Source organism: Oenanthe melanoleuca, chromosome 2 (assembly GCF_029582105.1).
Source record: "Oenanthe melanoleuca isolate GR-GAL-2019-014 chromosome 2, OMel1.0, whole genome shotgun sequence".
NCBI classification, from domain to species: Eukaryota; Metazoa; Chordata; class Aves; order Passeriformes; family Muscicapidae; genus Oenanthe; species Oenanthe melanoleuca.
In genome coordinates, this window is record NC_079335.1 from 135,396,826 (window position 1) to 135,415,958 (window position 19,133).

Here is a 19,133-nt window from a genome sequence, read left to right on the forward strand (position 1 = left end):
TTTGCTATTACTATAGATAATTACAGGACTTGTAAATTAAATCTTAGATCTGTATTAATTGTACTAACTAAGCAATAAACAGTATTTCTTTGCCAGGAACTTAACCAAGTCAATAATGGAGCTCAATGCATTTCTCATTAAGGTTCTTGCATTACAATGTGTAAAGTAATCGGAGAGTCAACCTCACAAAAGTTATTTTTACTATGGATTAAACACATAAAGTTACTTTCCATAGTTTTAAATGTGGAATTGTTACTTTTCATATATTTCAATGCAGAGCTACTACAGTACATTGTCCTTGCAAATCATCTAACAATATGAACAGTAGTCCTTCACACATAATGAAGAAATCTTTACTAGCTCTTTTTGCACCAGCATTAACACAGAGGCAAAACAAAGAGCTTTGACCTCCAAGTAGATTTAAAAGAATAGTACATTACTAGGAAAAGCAAGAAAGTATACAGAAGTATGAAGATCCTACTAGCTATACAATGGAATATAAAAATAAAATCTGTTTTATAAACTTTGAAATATTTACAGTGGGGTTTATAAATTACAATTTCCAGGTGTTTAAATTTTGCTAAGTGATTTTTTTACAAAAGCTAGGTCAGTTAACAATTAGATCCAAATTAGATCATCAAAATAACACAGCTATGTACTGACCAAGTAACATTTCCACATATATGCTTTAACACAGCACAAAACTGCAACCACAAGTATTTGTACAGACTTCCTCCCTGAAACAGGGACAATTACCAGTTTGAAAACAGTAAAATCCAGATGTGATAAAAAAGAATTAAAATTAGCAGTAGTCAAAAATGTAACTAAAGGAAAAGATGCAGCTAAGCTCTCTCTTTTTTCCTTCCACTAAACCATGCTCTTACCAGTCTGTTGACTCATTAATTGCAGCTTTAGCCCATCCACCAGCATCAACAGTGCCAAACCCAACATCATCATGGGAACTGGATGATGACTGGTCAGAGAGATGAGGAGGAAGGACTGACAGCCTGTCATCTTCAATAATGACAGTGTCATCCTGGGGCATGTTCACTGTTGGAGACAGCTGATATTTACCTGGACAAAAGGGAGAAAAAAAAACCAAAACTAAATAACAGCAGCGTGCAGAAAGTGCCTCATAAAATATTTCATCTTGGAAGATAAAATGTTATGTCAAACTGCAGTGCTACTGATAAGAGTGACACAATGCAGATAATAAAATTAACTATGCCTCGCTTTGTACCCATCTTCCTGTGCAGAAGTCTGAAAAGTGATTCACACCAGTTGTTTCTGTGGCCTTCTGCAAGACCACAGGATCACAGAAAGGCTGAGGTTGGGAAGGAATATCTCTTCTGGTCCAACCCTTTCCACTCAGGCAGAGACACCCGGAGCCATGTGCCCAGGACCCCAAACAAACTGCTCCTGAGTATTGCTTCTGCCCCTATCCCTGAGCCCTCTGCACAGTCATCCTCACACTGAAAAAGTGTTTCCTGATGTTCAGAGGGAACCTCCCATTTCTGCCTGTACCCTTAGTCTCAATCCTGGCTGAGGAACTGCTCAAAAGCACCTCTCCCAGAAGACTGTATCTCCTCTTGAATCACCTTGTTTGGTAGAAACAAAGAATGTGAACCACAAGGACAAACAGAGGCCATTATTTTCCTGATCACTCTGGCCCTCATGAAATGAGAAATTCTTCAAGTGATGCTGGGAAGTGAACACATGCAAAATTTGGAGAAAAAAAAAAAATTGTCGAATTCTATTATCAACAAATTCAAGTTAGTTTTAACACTTTTGTTAAAACATTTAAAGAAGAACCATCACATACATGATAGGGACTATATCAAGGCTCAACATGAGTATGTTCAGTGGCAGACTTCATCAGGTAAATTTGTGAGAGTAAAAGTTAAAAGATGGTATGATCTTACTAAAACCATTTGTAAAATGATAACATCTCATGAGAAGAAACACACTAGCCAAATCAACATTAATCTTATAACAAACTGAAAATTATTCTAAAACTATGATGCACCAGAGTAACTTCTATTTCCATAACTTAAACTGCTTCTTAAGACGTATCTATTATTCCCATGCTTTACTTTCACTATAATTATGGAAAAAAATGTGAATAATTAGGGGAAAATAAAGTTTTCCTCTTTTCTGCAAAGATTTCAATCACCATCATTACCTTTGCATGCAATTGTTAATAAACAAACAAACAAACAAACAAAACCATATGTGCAAAGAGGTAGGTAAAATCCTCACTGCACTAGATAATACATATAGTAATCTTTCCAAACAGGAGAAACCTGGCTTCAAAAGGGATCATTAAAGAAGGCTGAAAAAGTGGCTGGAAGAGAAAGGTACTGATGGTGAACATCTCATCACTGTCAAACTGAAATGAATGTATGCAGTTTGCATACCAGCTGATTCTGCCCAGCAATAGCTCCTTTGATGGACAGGTTAATATTTAGCCCAGTAATGTACTTCTTTCCAAACATAATGCCTGCAAGACTGTTAACTCTGTAGTTAATAACCTCTCCAAAGAATTGATTGTGAGAAGGTATAACCTTATGGCATTCAGCAGATTGAACTTCCCATTTGAGAGGCTACAGTAATTCAGTAACACTTTTAACTTTTCACTACCCTTCTTTGTAACTGACAAGGGTGAAGACTGACATTTTAATAGTTGCTTTAGAATTTAGGAGAAATCCCATCGGACGTGCCTCTGCTTTTCATTGCAGATGAGCCTAAAAACAGGTGAAAGGCTTCACCTCCAGCAGATGGTTGGACAAACCTCAGTGCTGGACTCAATACATCCTTTGTAGAGAACTCAGCTGAAGTAGACAGAAAATACCCCTGGAGAATTAATTCCACAAGTGTTGTGAGAAACCTTACAAGAAAACATCAAAGAAACTTCAAAACCAGTAATCTTCAGTCTATTTGACTGATCTACGAATCTAAGGCATTGCTAAACCTGCCTACAAACCTCTTCAAGAAAATAATTTTCTCTCAGGCTAGAAAAGTGCTATTTACACTCTGTGAAATTTAGACTCTGACTACACTTCAAGTCCAGTTTTGCACATATTAATTCGACTTCAGTGAGGTAATCTGTAATAACATACAGTATTTTGGACACTGTACTAGGCAAGGTAAAACATTCTCCCTTTCAAATGTTTCTCATCTCATGACAATGATGCTCAAATTTCCTGGACAAGTTACCAATCTAAACCAGCCAAGTTTGAGGACCACACCAAACTACTGGGTAAGAAGAGCTCCCATCTGTCTGTGCAGAAAAAGAAGCCTCAGAGCTCCAGTATTTAATGGCTGGTCCAAGCCCATAAGGATTTTCATCCTACAAGGAAAAATATGCCAAGCAGCATATTTCAAAAAATAATATTATACTTATTATACACCTATAACACACCAGAAAACAGTTTGTACCTGAATTAAACTACCAACATAAAGCCCTCCAAAAAAATCCCTGAGCACATACAGTACACAGTATGAATAACAAGTTTATTCATGAAGAACTTAACTGCTCCAGGTCCTTTCAAATCTTGAAATCCCCTGAAGTTCAGTTAATATGTTTGCTGGGATAACTTGGCTCCCATACTGACACTGCATTGTCATGGAACTCTTTCTGGCTTGATCCTTGTGCTTTTGCTATTGCTTTCTCTTTAAAGGATGGTCTACAAAATCTGTTGAACACTCTCACCGTATGTTCAAAGCCCAGTATTACCTTATGAATGACTCATGAGCATTTGATACTGTGGGATTCAGACCAATAGTACAACAAATGCCTGGAGAATGACTAACAACAAAAAATTCTCCACTGTATGAAGGCCTTGGATTTCAAGAAACTGCTCAGATCTGTCAACTGTTGTAGAAGAGCACCACATTTTGATGAGGTTCCTGGCCAAAGAACTACATTCTGATTGTAAAGGGTTATTTTCATTTCACACACTCTACATCTCTAGCTAAACTTTTGTCAGGAGTGCTTCCTCCTGATTCTGCCCTTAAGACAGCAATTATTTATGTAGAGAACAGAGTATTTCTTGTTTTGTAGGAACCATCAAATCTTACAAAGTTCTGGGGGATCCTTCAGGATGAAAAGCACATTCAGTGCAAGGGATTGTTATTCTGTGAACCCCCTGATAAATAACTTCTGTTTAGTCACTGTTAGCAACAAAACTCACCAAGTTCATTAAAAGAATATAAGCCACTAGAAGAAGGAGATGAAAGAGGACTTTGTATACTAAGCTGTTTGTTGAATAAGAATAATTTATATAGGCAGCAGCTATGTATTTGTATATTGCAAAACTCAGGAGCATAATGCATTATATACAAGAATGGTATGTCAGAAGAAGAGTTGAATTTTTAATTATAGAGCCAAGCAAACAAGTATAATACAGTTGTTATTCTGAATAACATGCACCCTGTAAATATTGAAATAAATAAATAGAAGGGTTTATTACAGTCATCTAATTCTTAAAAGAACAAATTTATATAAATAAAGTATCCCATCTCCTTCAAAACAAAAGTATTCCCTGAATACAGAAAGCTGTATCTTTTCTCCATCAAAATTTTCTGTGAAATATTCTCAAATAAAAAGCATAAGGAAATCTACAATAGCAATAACTACCTCAAAAAGTAGATCAACATGAGGATCATCAGAAGCATGAAAAGATTCACGTAGCTTTATTGCAGCAAGAAAACATTATTTTACATAATTTAAATCACATCCTAAAATTGGTATTTTATTCCCACTCTCACAGCAAGGCTCTGACAGCCAGCTCTTGCTTGTCAGTTATGAAAGAGTAAGGAAATTGTCTTAAATACCTTTCTGAAATTACATTAATGGTATTTAAAAGAACAAAACACTCTTAAAATCTTTGTTCCAACTTTAAGTAATGACTAAAATAAGCAGGCATTTTCCAGACTTTGACATTCTTACTTTTGTATAGTCTAACTTTGGAAGGAAGAAAACTCAAACCCATCCAAGAGCAAAAGCAGCAGGAAGACCTACTCCTTCATCTGTGAAAACAAACTGTCATCTCCTCACTAAAAAGTACTGAGAACTAAAAGTTTACATAGTTAAATCCATTGAGGGGTAAATCAAAAGACACCAGATGATTCAGAGAGCTCATCAAAGGGCTTCTTGCTATGGGGTGGGCACTCAAGGGAAGCAGTACTGCATAAAGAACTCCTTTTTGCTGGTTTTCATGGGCAGGACTGGTGTGGGAAGGTACAGACCTCCAGTGTTCTGCAGCCAGATTGTTCTTAGGACTAATCCTCACTTTTAGGGCAATTTTTAAGAGAGGAAAAGTCATGCAACACCACGTGAACATTTTTGGGAAAATAAAAACAGCTCTGCTTTTTTTTCCCATTACCAATGCTAAAATAGACAGGGATTCCACTACATAAAAAGTGACTGAGTCTTAAAAATGTTAGCTATTCTGAAACAAGTAACTGTACCTATCTCTCTCAACAGGCAACACCTCTCTGTAATACAGCACTGCAAGAAAACTTGCATGCTAAAGATTATGAACACTACAGTTTTAATTTAGTGGTTCTGATTAATTCAGAAAAAAGTAGTCTATTGGAAAACTGACATTCCCCTAAAAATGGTTTTAAACATCACAGGTCTGTGAAGCTGCTGTGACTGCAGAAGGGAACAGTCCATTCCTGGAAAGACCAGTTTTTAGTTACATGCCACTAGATCAATTTACTATGAGGTTCAGGCACAATTTGATTTTCTACTAACATGCTTCCACTAAAGATTCAATGGATTAAAGTCACAACCAAACACTTTTCTACATAGTTCCTGGTCCCTGAAAACAATTCAGAAAAACAATGATTCACAGGAAATCAAAACATTAACTCCAGGCTGTAAGAAACTCATAAAATGAATGAAGAGAAATTTTTGGTTTGTTTTTTTTTTCCCTGCCTATGTATACAATGCAAAGGTATCTAAAAGTATTAGATATTAACAGCTTTGGAAATACTTTTTTTTTTTTTTTTTTTTTTTTTTCTGTAGTTTAAACATCAATTACTGGCTACTGCTAAAGGGATGATACCAGACTGATGAACTACTAGTTCAATGTGGCAGGCAAGCCTTGTGCTTCTCTGATGTCAAAAGAAACTGCATTGCTGACACACAAGCAGCCAGACTCTCTCTGGCTCCTTCTCCCATCAATGGACAATGTGTTTAAGTGATAATTTGTTAACGCTTATATGAGCTCTGTGTGTAAATCCTCTGCAGCACTGATGGAAAAAGCAGCAGGCAGTGCCTTGCAAATGTTTTATCCAAAGCCTTGACACCACAAGAATTGGTTCTTTCTATGAGAGAGTAGTGCTAAAGACTTCAAATTATTTTATCACTCCTTAAATTTGTTGACAAACAAATACAATTTTTTTCTAAATTTTTATCTTTAAGAGCATATGACTTTGGGTGACAAGGTTTCACACTGCCTTGATTTTCATGGGCACATTTTTTCTTCCAAGCTGTACAAAATGAAATGAAATAGAACAGAATATGATATATTTCTAATTACTATTGCCCAAATGCACAAAAAAGGACAGAAGACTTACTGGAAGAAATACCCTAAATAGCAAACTTGTGGATTTTCAGAGAGTTTAACAACAGTCTTATTTTGCTACCACAAAGAAAACGCAACCCCCAAAATACAAAAATTATTTAAAAAAAAAAACATGGAGGGAGGAAAAAAACCCAATCCAAATATATAAAGTGAAAAATATACACAAAGTGCTGACTGGAAAAACCCAAGTGGCAGACTAATTTTCTAAGGCTTAAAACTAATCTAAAACAATTGAAAACTAACTTAAGCCTTGCTTCATATAAAGTTTACAGCAGCATCCTCTAATATATTCTGTGTATCTAATACACTAAAAAAAAGTCCTAGATTTAATAGCCATGTCTTCTTTTTAAAACTTGCAACTCAAGCGAGCAAACGTCACGTCTTCTGTCAGGTGTTATTTTCATCAAGCTGCTTTTTGTATTTAAACTTGAAAATCCTTTCAAACTAATCCCATCCTAGCCAGTAAATCCAACCACTCCTGTGGCAAGGCAAGTCCTTATTACCTAGCTCTGTACATCAGAAGTTGAATTGCTGCAAAGCAACTGCTAATAACCTCATTATCCACTGGGACCATGCAGATGGTAGGGCACAGAATCTACACAAGGGATGAAAATTAGCTATGATTTTATTTATAGGTTTTAAAATCAGTGTCATACAAAGCAAAAATTCAAATAAATTAATAAGCATAAATGGATGCAAGTTTGCCTCATTTATTTTTGTATTTTAGTAGGACTGAAACAGAGGAGAAGGAATGTTGAAAAAAAATTATTAATTCCCCTGAGTCACTGACTTTGATGCAACATGGAGCCTAAACCAACCAATAATTTATTGTCTCAAACCAGACATTGAAAGACTATGTTAGATGTTATTATTACTCATTCTATGAACTGTCACAGGATACAAAATTCACTTTAGAATCCCACCTTACCTTCTTCCTCACATTAACTATCCAGAAGGCTTGCATAGAAGAATTTTAAGGCATGTTTTAAGTCGGTCATTGAAACCTCCACGTTCCCAATTCCCACATAACACATTAATCACCCTTCAGTGAATCACAGAGAGAAACACAAACATGCCCAGCTTAGCAGAGCAGCTCTGGCTCACCCATTATCCTGCCCAGCGCCGCGTTCTTGGTGGGCGACTCGGCGAGCCCCTCGATCCCGCCGTAGAGGGAGTGGGAAATCCTCCGCTCCCGCTCGTCCAGCAGGGTCTCTATGGGCAGCTCCGGCCCAGAGGGGCTCCCAGGTGATTCCAGCTGCAAAGAGAGGGGAAATTAGTGCCCAGTGTCCCCTTATCCACATGGGGGAACTGTAACAAATTGCCTAAGGCTTAGACCTGTCTGAGCACCAAATGAGCTAGAACTCCTCACCCTGGACAGAGATAATTTGCAGTGACAGCTCTGCCTAATGACCAACTTTCTAACCCCTCTACACTGCACCCCCCATGGTGCCCTGTCAAATTTCAAATCCTTCAGCAGAAAATTGGTGAAAAAAACCCACTCCATTTTGGTGTCTCTTTGTTGGATAATTTCTTAAACAGACAGTTGGACTGTTTTCAATACCATCAGCAGACAGCTGGGCCATCTTCTGCACACTGACAGCTGAACACAACAAGGCCCTTGTCAGGAGCATGGAACAGGAACTCTCACTTGGAATTGGGCTGCTGCTGACACAGTGGTGCAACTTGCTTTCAAATGAAATCATCAACACTCCTAAGTTTTGTAGTTAGGAACAAAAGAAAAAAAACACAAAAATTGTCAGACTGCACTGTAATTTTATTTTTGAGTTCTTTGCTCTGTCTTTCCTGACTGCAGAGTAAAGAGGTCTTACATGCTTCATTCAGCCCGGAAGCTCCTCTAATCTCTTGCTGCAGCATCCAGGCAGAGACACAAAAACTGGAACTGGAAAGACCTGGGGTGCCCTCCACCCCAGCCCTCAAACCCCTGGGACTGCCAGGTCCCTGCCCACCTCAACTGCAGCTAGATTCTCTCTCCAGAGCATCACAAGACAGATGAAGCCTGTGGTGGAAGTGATGGACAGGCTGCTTGGCCATGTGCACAGGAGAGCAGAAAGGCTGCACAGCCTCCTGCCCACCCCAGCTGCTCTCCTTCAGAAGACTGCCCTGAGAGTCTTCCCAGACCAGCATTTGCTTGCAGAAACTGGTTATCCCTTTTCTTCCTACAGCTGCCTCTCAGATTTTTCAAGAGGACAGGAAAAAGTCAAATTCTTCTTGGTGAGCCCCAGTGAATCAGAGCTGGGGGAATGCAGCACCCATGAGACACAAAGAAAATAATTTGGTGTCATCCACCCCAATTTAGTAACTCCATCAGCCACAGCTCTGCTGTCAGCACAGCCCCCTGGGATGAGAATGGGCACCTGTGCACTCACAGGTCACTGTGGATGCCCAATGTAGCAGGGCCCAGTTGCTCCCTGCAGACATAAGAGACTCCAGTCCCCAAACCGTGGCCCAATCCTCACACCATCCAGCCTCCCTGCTGCCCCTAAAGCTCCTGGTTCACCTGGGCTCCAGCACCCCACTGTCCTCTCAGTATTGCTACCAAGGCACTTTGCCAAGACCATTAAACCAATTCACCTGAACACTGTGAGCTGAATTCAGCTCTATTAAAAAATAAACAACTATTAAAAATAGATGTATTTTGTAGAAAAGTAATATGAACTCAGATATCAAAGCATTAGCTCTTCTCACCAACACACCTCCTCATATTGAAGCATATAGTTAAATCTTAAACACAGTGTCCTTACACAAATCCCCCAGCATTTATTTCATTCATATCAAAATACAGCGGGGACCTGATACTGAAAGATACTGAGCATGCTGCAAACTATTTGAAGCCACTGGAAATGATTATTCCATGTACTGACTGATCTCCAAACAAGCACGAGAGGAGTAGTTCATAGTTTCAGGAATTAGAAAAACAAGCAACATGTTTGTTGGTTGTTTTTCTTTCTGAAACAGCTGCCCATTATTAATCACTCCACCCGCACTCCCCGGACGACTAAGATATGTATGCTATGAAAGGCTTTAAAAAATTCTGCTTCAAGGGCTGCAAAGCACTTGGCCCATTTCCCCAGCAGAGGCTTTGAAGGGAGCCTGACTCAGGGACGGCTCCTGACACGGGGCACGGCAGTGCAGGGCTGAGGAATGCGCCTTCACGGTCAAGGAGAGCGCGATCGGGAGGTCGCATACTCCCTAAAAATTATTATTTCTGTTCAAAGCCATCATCTGTTAAATATAAATGAGATATTTAATGAAGTTCCAAATTGTAGACTTATCTCTCCCAGTTTGATAAGCACCAGGGAGATTTACTGCATCGGAGGGTCAACACAATTACAATTGGAGGCACGTCAAGCTGCAGGAGAATAATAAACTTGCAGTGCAAGTGAATTAGACTCAATAAGGTTTAAATTGTGAAATGAGGATTTGTTTTATTAGGTTTTTTAAATTGCAGATTACAACTGACAGCTTTACTGAAAAGTAAATTAAACAATATTTGTAGACTCTTTTATAAAGGAATCTAAGGCACATTTGAAAAGAAATGTTAACTTCTGAAACACTTTGTGAAAAAAAGAGCATAGCAACATTAGACTGCTTGAGAGCTTAAACCTGCATGATAAAGGTACTAAATTATGAACTACCCTTTATTTCATTGCCTTTAAATAAGGTGTGAAAATATCAAAGTGCTCTGGGATTTATTCTCCCAGTGCTATATTGATGACTTTATGTAACAAGTGTCCAGCTTTTAGTGAGCCATATCACACAGTCCTTCTCCATGTGACAAGCCATCAACTTTCAGACTCATTTGCAGAAAGATCTCAAGAGATTTTCAGAAAGACACTGACAAGAAGATGGTTCAGAAGCAGAGAAATATATAGAAATTCACTCCTGGTAGTACAGTAAAGTACAGGGCAAATAAAAGAAATAGCAGAAATGTTGCATTTATATGGCCATGTTTTGTAAAGTGAATCACATATTTTATAATTTCTGTGAGTAAAATTCTTCCATATCTAATTAACATCTCAAAAGATGGGTTTAAACAAAGGCATTGACAGCCAGCTACACAAATATATTACAGAAGATACAATGCCTTTTATAAAACACCAAAAATTAGACAACTGGTTGTCACAAAAAAAACCACAAAACATCTTTTCCCTACATTGTTAACAAAAAGCCATAGAATTTGGAAATGTGTTGTGGGCAAGACAAACAGTCCAAAGTAAGATTGCAGTTTAAATAGACTTGTTCTTCATGATGCATTTCTAACAGCTTGAATTACACATTCTAGTTCCTTCTCTTAGCCACTCTCAGTGCTTTCTGGTATAATCTGATTTGATTAACTGATAAAGAGTGGGTAATATAAACAAAGTTGTACAAATTCCTAACTTCATTAGAGGCCTTGCAAGGAACGAAATCCACGTGGCAACTGGTCCCTTATCAACAGCTGCTGGAGCATCCTTTACTGTGCCAGGTCAGTCACACACCAAGTGAGGGTGGATTAAACCACTGGAGATCATCTAACCCAACCTCTTGCCCAAAGCAAGGTCTGGAAGAGCAGGTTGCTCAGTGCCCTGGGCAGCTGGATTTTTAATATCCCCAAGATCAGAGACTCCTCAACCTCTCAGGGCAAGTTGTGCCAGTATTGGCCTCTAAGAAGGACTTTGTTTTTTCTTATGTGTAAAGAAATTTCTTGTATTTTGGTTTGTGCCTGTTGCTTCTTGTCCTGGCACTGGGCAGCCCTGAGAAGAGTCTGGATCAGTTTTCTTTATTACTTCTTTATTACACTCTTCAGATATTTTTAGACACTGGCTGGTAAGATTCCTTGATCGTTCTCCTCTCTAGACTGAAAAAAGAGAGTTCCCTCTCTGGATCCTAGCACTGATCTATACTAAATGATCATATTTATAAAAATGCAATAAAACCTTCCATGCCACAGATTGCCTGTAGCTCCTTTTCTCTCCATTCTCTTAAATCAAAAAGAGAAGCAAGATTAAACTTTTTTTAAATAAAAAAAGGTCTCTACCCTGACCCTTTGTCATTCAGATAAAAACCAGCTGTTTGCTAAAGCACTGTCTGTACTAGCTAGCCCAGCTGCTGCTTATCTAGATGATAAAAGCACAAATAATGCAGTCCCTTTTACTTAAACACCATCATCCATCCTATCTGGAGTTATGTACATAAATATGAACAAAGTTTATGCACAAGAAGAGTGCCAAAATATTCAAAGCATAAAAGCATAAACAAACTTTTTTTTTTTTTTTAATGAAACAAGAATCAGACTCCCTTTTTCCTTCAGAAAATAAATTATCCAAATTAGGCATGCAAGTGTTACGGGTGCTAAAGAAGTCAGTATACAAATTTGCTATATATGACACTGCATCCAGAATGCTGAAGCTCTTTCTGTCACACAGAATTATTCTCCAGGCTTTCTTTTTTCCTTTTTATCTGTGTACTGTGGTTAAAGTCACCAAAATAATACAGCTTCCTTTTGCAACACAGATACTTTTAAAATACTACTAGTGTATATCAAGGCATCAATATCTAAGGCACTAAAGAAACAAAATTTTCATAGGACTGGGCTAAATTTTCTGGGTTGAAAACTGGCTAAAGAATTGAACACAAAGATTGATCTTTAGGATGCAGAAGAACTGTAGAGTCCCCTAGGAATCAGAGCTGGGAACAGCTTAAGCTGATAAACAGCTTTATCAATGAGTTGGAGATAGGAATGAACAGGGAAATCACTGTGTTTGGAGAAGATGCTAAAGACTTTTTGACAGTTGAATTCCAAAAGGTCATCACAAGACTAATCTAGTGAGAAAGAAAAAAACAAACCTGTCACATAAATTTCAATGTAGGTAACTAGGTAATGCATGCAGGGGAAAATGATACCAGCATATTTTATACTTGCACACATACTGGAAAAGATGTTTGCTTGTTTCTTTTGTAATGAAACCACTCATTTGCAAAGTCTCTCACTGATCTATCAGTCAATTTATTTAATGTATGATGAGGTCCTTATACGGTCTGGAATCAGTGCCCTACATCACAGTTTGCTCATTTGCAAATGGAGAAAAAAAATAGACATGCATGAAGAAATTTGAGGATCCACAAATCATTTGCAAACCTTCATTTCAGGCAGGTTTGGCAAAATATTCATTCTGTAAAAAAAAAAAAAAAAAAAAAAAAAGGGAATTCTAGACAAGAAAAACCCTTGAAATTTCTCATTTTGAGGAAAATGGTGATGCTCTCTCACTTAATGGCAGACAAGTGCTGCCTGCCTGTGACATGAACAGAGTGCAGATGAGCAATCTGTGTCTTTAAGCTGTCCAGGTCTCAGGACTGAAAAGTGCAGGGTTCCAAAAGTAACAATTACCTTTATTTTCTTGAATCAGCACATGGAGCTGCCAGCTGCAGGGATGTGCCTGACAGTGGTGCCTGAGTGCTGAGCACGTTCTGGGGATGCAGCCGCCAGCTGTTTGCCCAAACAGGCTAATCACAACAGCATCACTAATTAACAGAATGTGGCACAAGGAGCTCCACTGTTCCTCCTTAAATCTGAGCAATTAAAACAATTTCAACCCTGAGTCAAAGATCTAAACAGTTGATGGCCACCTCTTCTGAAAAAGTAGGTGTTAAAAACTGGCCGTATATGAATATCAAGTCAATATTATTATTATTCTCCCCATTTTTTCTGACTGTTTTCACAGCTTTGGAAATGTGTCTTAAAGAGTCTCTCCCTGCTTATGTAGGAAAGTCAATGAGTTAACATGTAAGGCTGGAAGCTGAAAATACAGGACAGAACAGAATGTTTAACTCTTTATAGATGGGGGGGCAAGAGAACCTCAGATATAGCCAAATCCCAAATTAAATGGTTTTGTTACTCTAATCTAAACGTCCATCAAATATTCAGTGTGTGATTTTTGTCTGCAGTGGCTGAGATTTTAAACACAGTTTTGCAAAGTTTGCAGTAGTGTAGCTTGCAGAATTCTACATTGCTGTACTCTGTATAGATGTAATGCAAACAGGAAAAACTCAGATGCACAGCTTTGGCTTGGAGTTCATTCATAACTAACACTCCATGCTTATATCAATATTTACTACAAGACAATTCACTTGAAAACCAGGATGAATTACACACTATCTCCTGGTGAGCCAATGAAAATTCTGTCTACAGGCAAATCTTCAGCCAAACCACAGCAGCACAAAATCTCTTTTTACCTTCTGGGAAGTCTGTGGTCTCTTTAGACTCTACAGTTATGGAAGGGCTGATATAAATTATCTCCTCCCTGTGTCTCTGAAGTCAAGATAATACTCTTATGGTGTTTATATTGTACATTTATATTGTTACTATAATTGCTCTGAAGGCTTAGTTTACAACATGAGAACTTGTGAAGCTGTTTAAGAATAATGACAGCAAGGGAAAGGAGTGTCTGAGGTCACTTCACAAAGTTTTGAAACAATTTCATGTTCAAGAAGCCAAAGAAATCTCTCTGACAAAGACAGTGCCCCTGCAGCAGATCGGAAGCAACTGTTCCTGCCTCCCTTAACCCAGGACAACAGAGGTCGAGCTGTCACTCACTCCCAGACAGCAAACAAAGTACAAAAAGTACACAAAAATTCTAGTCTAAATTGAAACATGCAGAAACAACAATCTGCAGAGCCGTGCAAAGTTAATTCTCCCTCCTAAGCAATTCCTAAGGGTGATTATGAAAATTGACATTAAAACCAAAAGAACACTTTCATACCACTAACTTCCTTAAAAATCCAATTCAAATTCAGTTTTACTGAAGAAAGAAGCTGTCTAGTCTATCTAAAAGGAAGTCAGTTTAACTTTGCAAATGCAAAACAATTACTAGACTTGAAGGCAGGAGGAAAAAAGGTTTAGAGTTTTTTTGTTCTTTTTGCTGTTATTTTGTTGTTTTTTTTTTTTTTATTTATCATCCAGACAGCAACTGCTTTTATCATCCAGATGTTTAGCACAATCATTTTTGCATTGTCATTATTACCCCTTGTACAGATTTCCCTTTTGAGACACTTGTGGGTGCTCCATGGTGTGGCAGGGAATCTGCCAAGACCTTGCAGGACTGACCATACACTGGAACAGTGTGAACACTGCTCTTGGTGACACACAAAAGGGAATATAACCAAGCCAGATCCACTTAACTGTAATTCAGACTAACAAGAAACAAGGCTATGTTTTTGTCTACAGAGTAGATACATACAATGCTGAATCAAAAAATGAAAGAAATCAGTTGAACAGGGTATTTTCATCTGCTGGGTTTTTATGGTGACTCCTTTGAAAAACAAAAAGAGGGAGAAGAGCATAGAAAACACCGAGAAATACTTTCTCAAAAGTTGAACATTTCTTTTTATATTTAATTAAACCAGTAAACCCCATTTCTGAGGAGTTGGGAGCTGGAGTAAAGAGAAGGATGAGGAGAGACTTTTTTTGCTCTCTACAACTGCCTAAAAGGAGGATTTAGACAGGTGGGGGTTGGTGTCTTCTCCCAGACAAGAGGAAACAGTCTCCAGTTGTGCCAGGGAAGATTTACACTGGATATTAGGTAAAATATTTCATGAAAAGTACAGTCAAGCTTTGGAACAGGCTGCCCAGGGAAGTGTGTGAGTCACCATCCCTGCAGGTCTCTAAAACATGTAGATATGACACTTGGCAATATAGTTTAGGGGTGGACTTCGAGAGCTGGTTTAATGGCTGTAGTCAACAATCTTTAAACTAAATGAATCTGTTCTTCTATGGTGATAAAAAGTGGGAGTTTTTAAGATAAGGGTCTGCCTTCTTTATGCTTTTGCTTCTAATCTGCAAGCTCCTGAATTTGTCCCCGGTCAAATGTCATTTCTTTTTGTGTTCTAACACTAAAAATCTTTCCTGGTGGCTGTTACTGGAATTTTCCAAGGAGACAATTTGTATACCAGCACATCTAAGCCATCTGTGTTGCTGAATTAAGCATGATATAGCCAAGGCTGCAAGACATGTCCAGGCACTGAGTCAATGCTGTCTCCAGCCAGGTCTCAGGCCACAGAGCCACCACTGAGGGACTGAGCTGACTGAATACCATACTCATATATGGTATTAATGCAAGATACAGAAATAAAATTATCACAGCTTATCAGTATTACATCAGCTCAATAACATCTGAAGTTTAAATCAGTCACATTCTTGAAGGAAGATACAGAGTTTAATTGCAAAATATCAAGAAAAAAAACCCTTTGCTTTTCATTTCATTGAAGTCTGGGCATTGCAAGACTTTCAGAAAAGTGCCTTCTTGCATACTGCCAGCTCAGCAGGTATACAGCTTTATGTCCATGCAAGTTGTCCTTTCATCACTTCAAGACATGCAAACAGTATTGACATCGTGTTTCCTTTGGATGAGCGTGATAAAAGCAATAATTACTAGGAAAAATTACTTACAAAAGTTACTTTGTAAAGATGATTACTACAGCAATAGTGACATATCAATGCTTTACTAATCATTATGGCTCATCTTCCCAACTTCTTAAAGAGTTGGGAAAATGCACAAAAGCTATAAAGGAAGCCCAGAAAACAGGGCCTATCCTCCCTTGTGCAGGTACATTTCATTATATCTAAATCTGTTTCCACAATCAGTTCTTTCATCATGAAGTACATATACTGCAGTCAGCTGCGCTGCTTTTGGAACATTTTCTGCAAAATAAATTGTACTAAATATCAAGCAGATATAGGGGAGTAAGTTGTTCTTGAATGAATGAAAATTGTGCAGGACTCAAGGAGAAATGTTTTTGTTTTTTCACTGCTGGATTACCTCCTTCATGTTTACACTGTCTGGATTAATTCAATCAAGAAGACTTTTGGGAAAAAAAAAATTAAACACAGAAATAGTCTAAAATATTTCACCCTTTTAATGTAGTAATATATAGTAGCATCTGATATTGGGTAAAAATCAGGAACAGTCTCCAAGGGGCAGACTAAATTAGGGGTAGATAAGGACATCATCTTATATATATAAACATGTATGTTGTTATAAGCAATTGATCAAGAGGAGTTTAACACTTTTAAAAAGCCCAATGTCTTTTTCCAGACATGATTTTATAATATAATACACTATGGACTGGTTTTTTTTCTGAAGATTAGATTTATGTATTAAAAAGTAAACCACATTCTTTTTTCCCCTAGGTAGGAGCAGAGATACTAAACCAATTTGTGCACATCGTTTTTGAAGCACAATGATCAAGAAGTAACATTCCTGATAACACCTTACTCTATTAGCAAGAATGAGAGAATTGACTTTCAGATTTCTAAAGAGATGCTTTTCTGACACTCCATTCAGCTGTATCCTATTTAACTCAGTCCTTTCCCAATTTGTTCTGAAGTGTAATTCAGTCCTTCACAGCATCTACAGTCCCCTTCAGTATATGTCCATATATTCCCAGCATATATCATTACTTACATTAAATAGAAGATAAACTATTAGAAATCATGAATGTATTTCAAAACATCAACACATAACATTGCACTAGAGAAGAAAAAAGCTGCAAATCATCAGAAGAATCACCATTTCCCCCTGAATTCAGAAGGCCAGTAGGCCAAGACACAATATAGTTAAAATCCAAAATGACTGAATTTTTTGTGTAAAGTTTTGCAGAGTCTATACATGAAACTCTTCTTTTGATAAAATATAATAATGAAATATAAGAGCTCTACTCTTAATTTAAAAATCTGGAAGTGACAAAGAAACAAGTCAGTTAACACAAAGTCTATAACAGAAAGATCTAATAGACTTCTATAAAAACTCCGCTGAACAAACATCACATAAACAGTGAGATCCAATTACAAAATCAATATAGTTTTATTCAGTGTTTCCTGTTTTTCATTGACAAAAATACTCAAAAGAAAACCTTTATTGATCAGTAATAACGTTAGCATGTCTAACACTGAAATTCAGATCATTTTGTAATTCTCTCTTTTTTTAGCTTCTCAGATATTACTTTTCAAGTCTCAGAGGAAACATGACATCTCCTGTAAACACAAATATCTCAGAAGTGAAAACTGCCAATCCCAATATCAAGAGCTGATTACCTCATTGCATTTACTTATTCTCCTTGCCACAATAAGCTGAATCATTCCTCGTTTGTTTCCTTCAGTGGACATAGACCTCCTTAAGGTTTCCATAGCATCTTGATTTGTTTTGCCCAATAATGACTCTCCATTAACTGCTATTAGTTGATCATTCACTCGAAGCCTGCCATCCTGAAAAAGTAAAAATTATAGATAGTTACATAAAACACACACAAAGGGAGCTTTGTCTATTGGAGAGAATAAAATAAGAAACAAATCAAAAGAAAAAACATTCAACAACTATACCTAGTCCTAAGGGTTTATGGCCAAATAAACACTGCAGTAATAGCTTCCATTGCAGCCACTATAGGAAATGTCTATTCCAATTACAGACTTGCACTGAAAGCTATTATCATAACCTGCTTGCTCAAATGGCATACTAATGGAACTGTACCAGAGATGGCTCGTTCCTTCCTGAATCTGTTAGGGATGTTTAAATCCTGGGACATGCAAACATGTGAGTAGAAATCTAAATGTTACCTCTGATGGTGTAATTGGAGAACACTAGAGATCTCATTCCTCTTCAATCTATGGTTATTTTCAAAATAACTTATTGTGGAAAACTGGAAGTACAAAGTACAAACTGGAAGAGCAGAGATATTCCCAAAATATTTCCTCTTACCTTGGATGCTGCTCCACCGTTAATAATGGACTTGACGAAGATTCCTAAATCGGCGTGGTTTTCTTTTGAGCGGTTTCCTTTGACACTCACGCCAAGCCCAGCTGACCCAGAGTCATTCAGTGGAACCTCAAAAGTCAGGAATTCCCTGGTGCCATCAGGTGTGAGGACAAGCTCCTCTTCTTCTGCTTTCTGTTGGGGACATTAGCATGGGATTATAGAATAGCATTTCTTTGGGAATTCTCTTCCCCTTACAGCTATTAGCATTCTAAACTCTCTGCTTTTTACTACAATGCCACAATATTTTCCACAGTAATTATGAGAAGAAATGTGCAGAAATAGTGTGTTTTCAATCACCTCCAGCTGATGCCTAGGTTCAGAAATATCTTAAATTTGTGTCTAAGTGCTTCTCTCTCTAGTAAAGTAATTGCATCACATGCCATTACTGAATCTGCCATCCATACTAACTCACATGTGAGCTGCTATTTCATTAGCCAAAAGAGAGCTTTATCAGAAATATTTGCCTACTTGAAAAACCTACAGAATTTTTAAAATACCATCATCATCTACAGAGCTTTGCAGTCTTAGAGAGAAACTAAGTGCAAGAAAATTAAATTAAAAAATTACTTGTTCACCTCATTTTATTTAAAATTATCTGTGTTAGGAAAAAACAGAAAACTACACAGCTGGGATCAGCAACAGCACATCTCTCTGCTATTTCCAGGTTTATCATCAAATCCAGCTCTCAGTGCCAATTTTCCTGTCTTTCCCAGCTCTGTCCTTCACCTCT

The 19,133-nt window shown here is 37.7% G+C and overlaps 1 protein-coding gene across 16 annotated transcripts in view; it reads right to left on the bottom strand.

Moving 5' to 3' along the window:
• PARD3 (par-3 family cell polarity regulator) overlaps positions 1-19,133 on the bottom strand; it is a 440,327-nt gene that overhangs the window by 155,351 nt on the left and 265,843 nt on the right. For all 16 annotated transcript variants that reach the window (XM_056483426.1, XM_056483438.1, XM_056483439.1 and 13 more), the window contains 4 exons: positions 18,347-18,535; positions 17,686-17,856; positions 7,701-7,851; positions 885-1,074 (listed from right to left, as the gene is read on the bottom strand). In XM_056483426.1, coding sequence (XP_056339401.1) covers positions 885-1,074; positions 7,701-7,851; positions 17,686-17,856; positions 18,347-18,535 — 701 coding nt within the window. The remainder of the gene's footprint in view (positions 1-884; positions 1,075-7,700; positions 7,852-17,685; positions 17,857-18,346; positions 18,536-19,133) is intronic.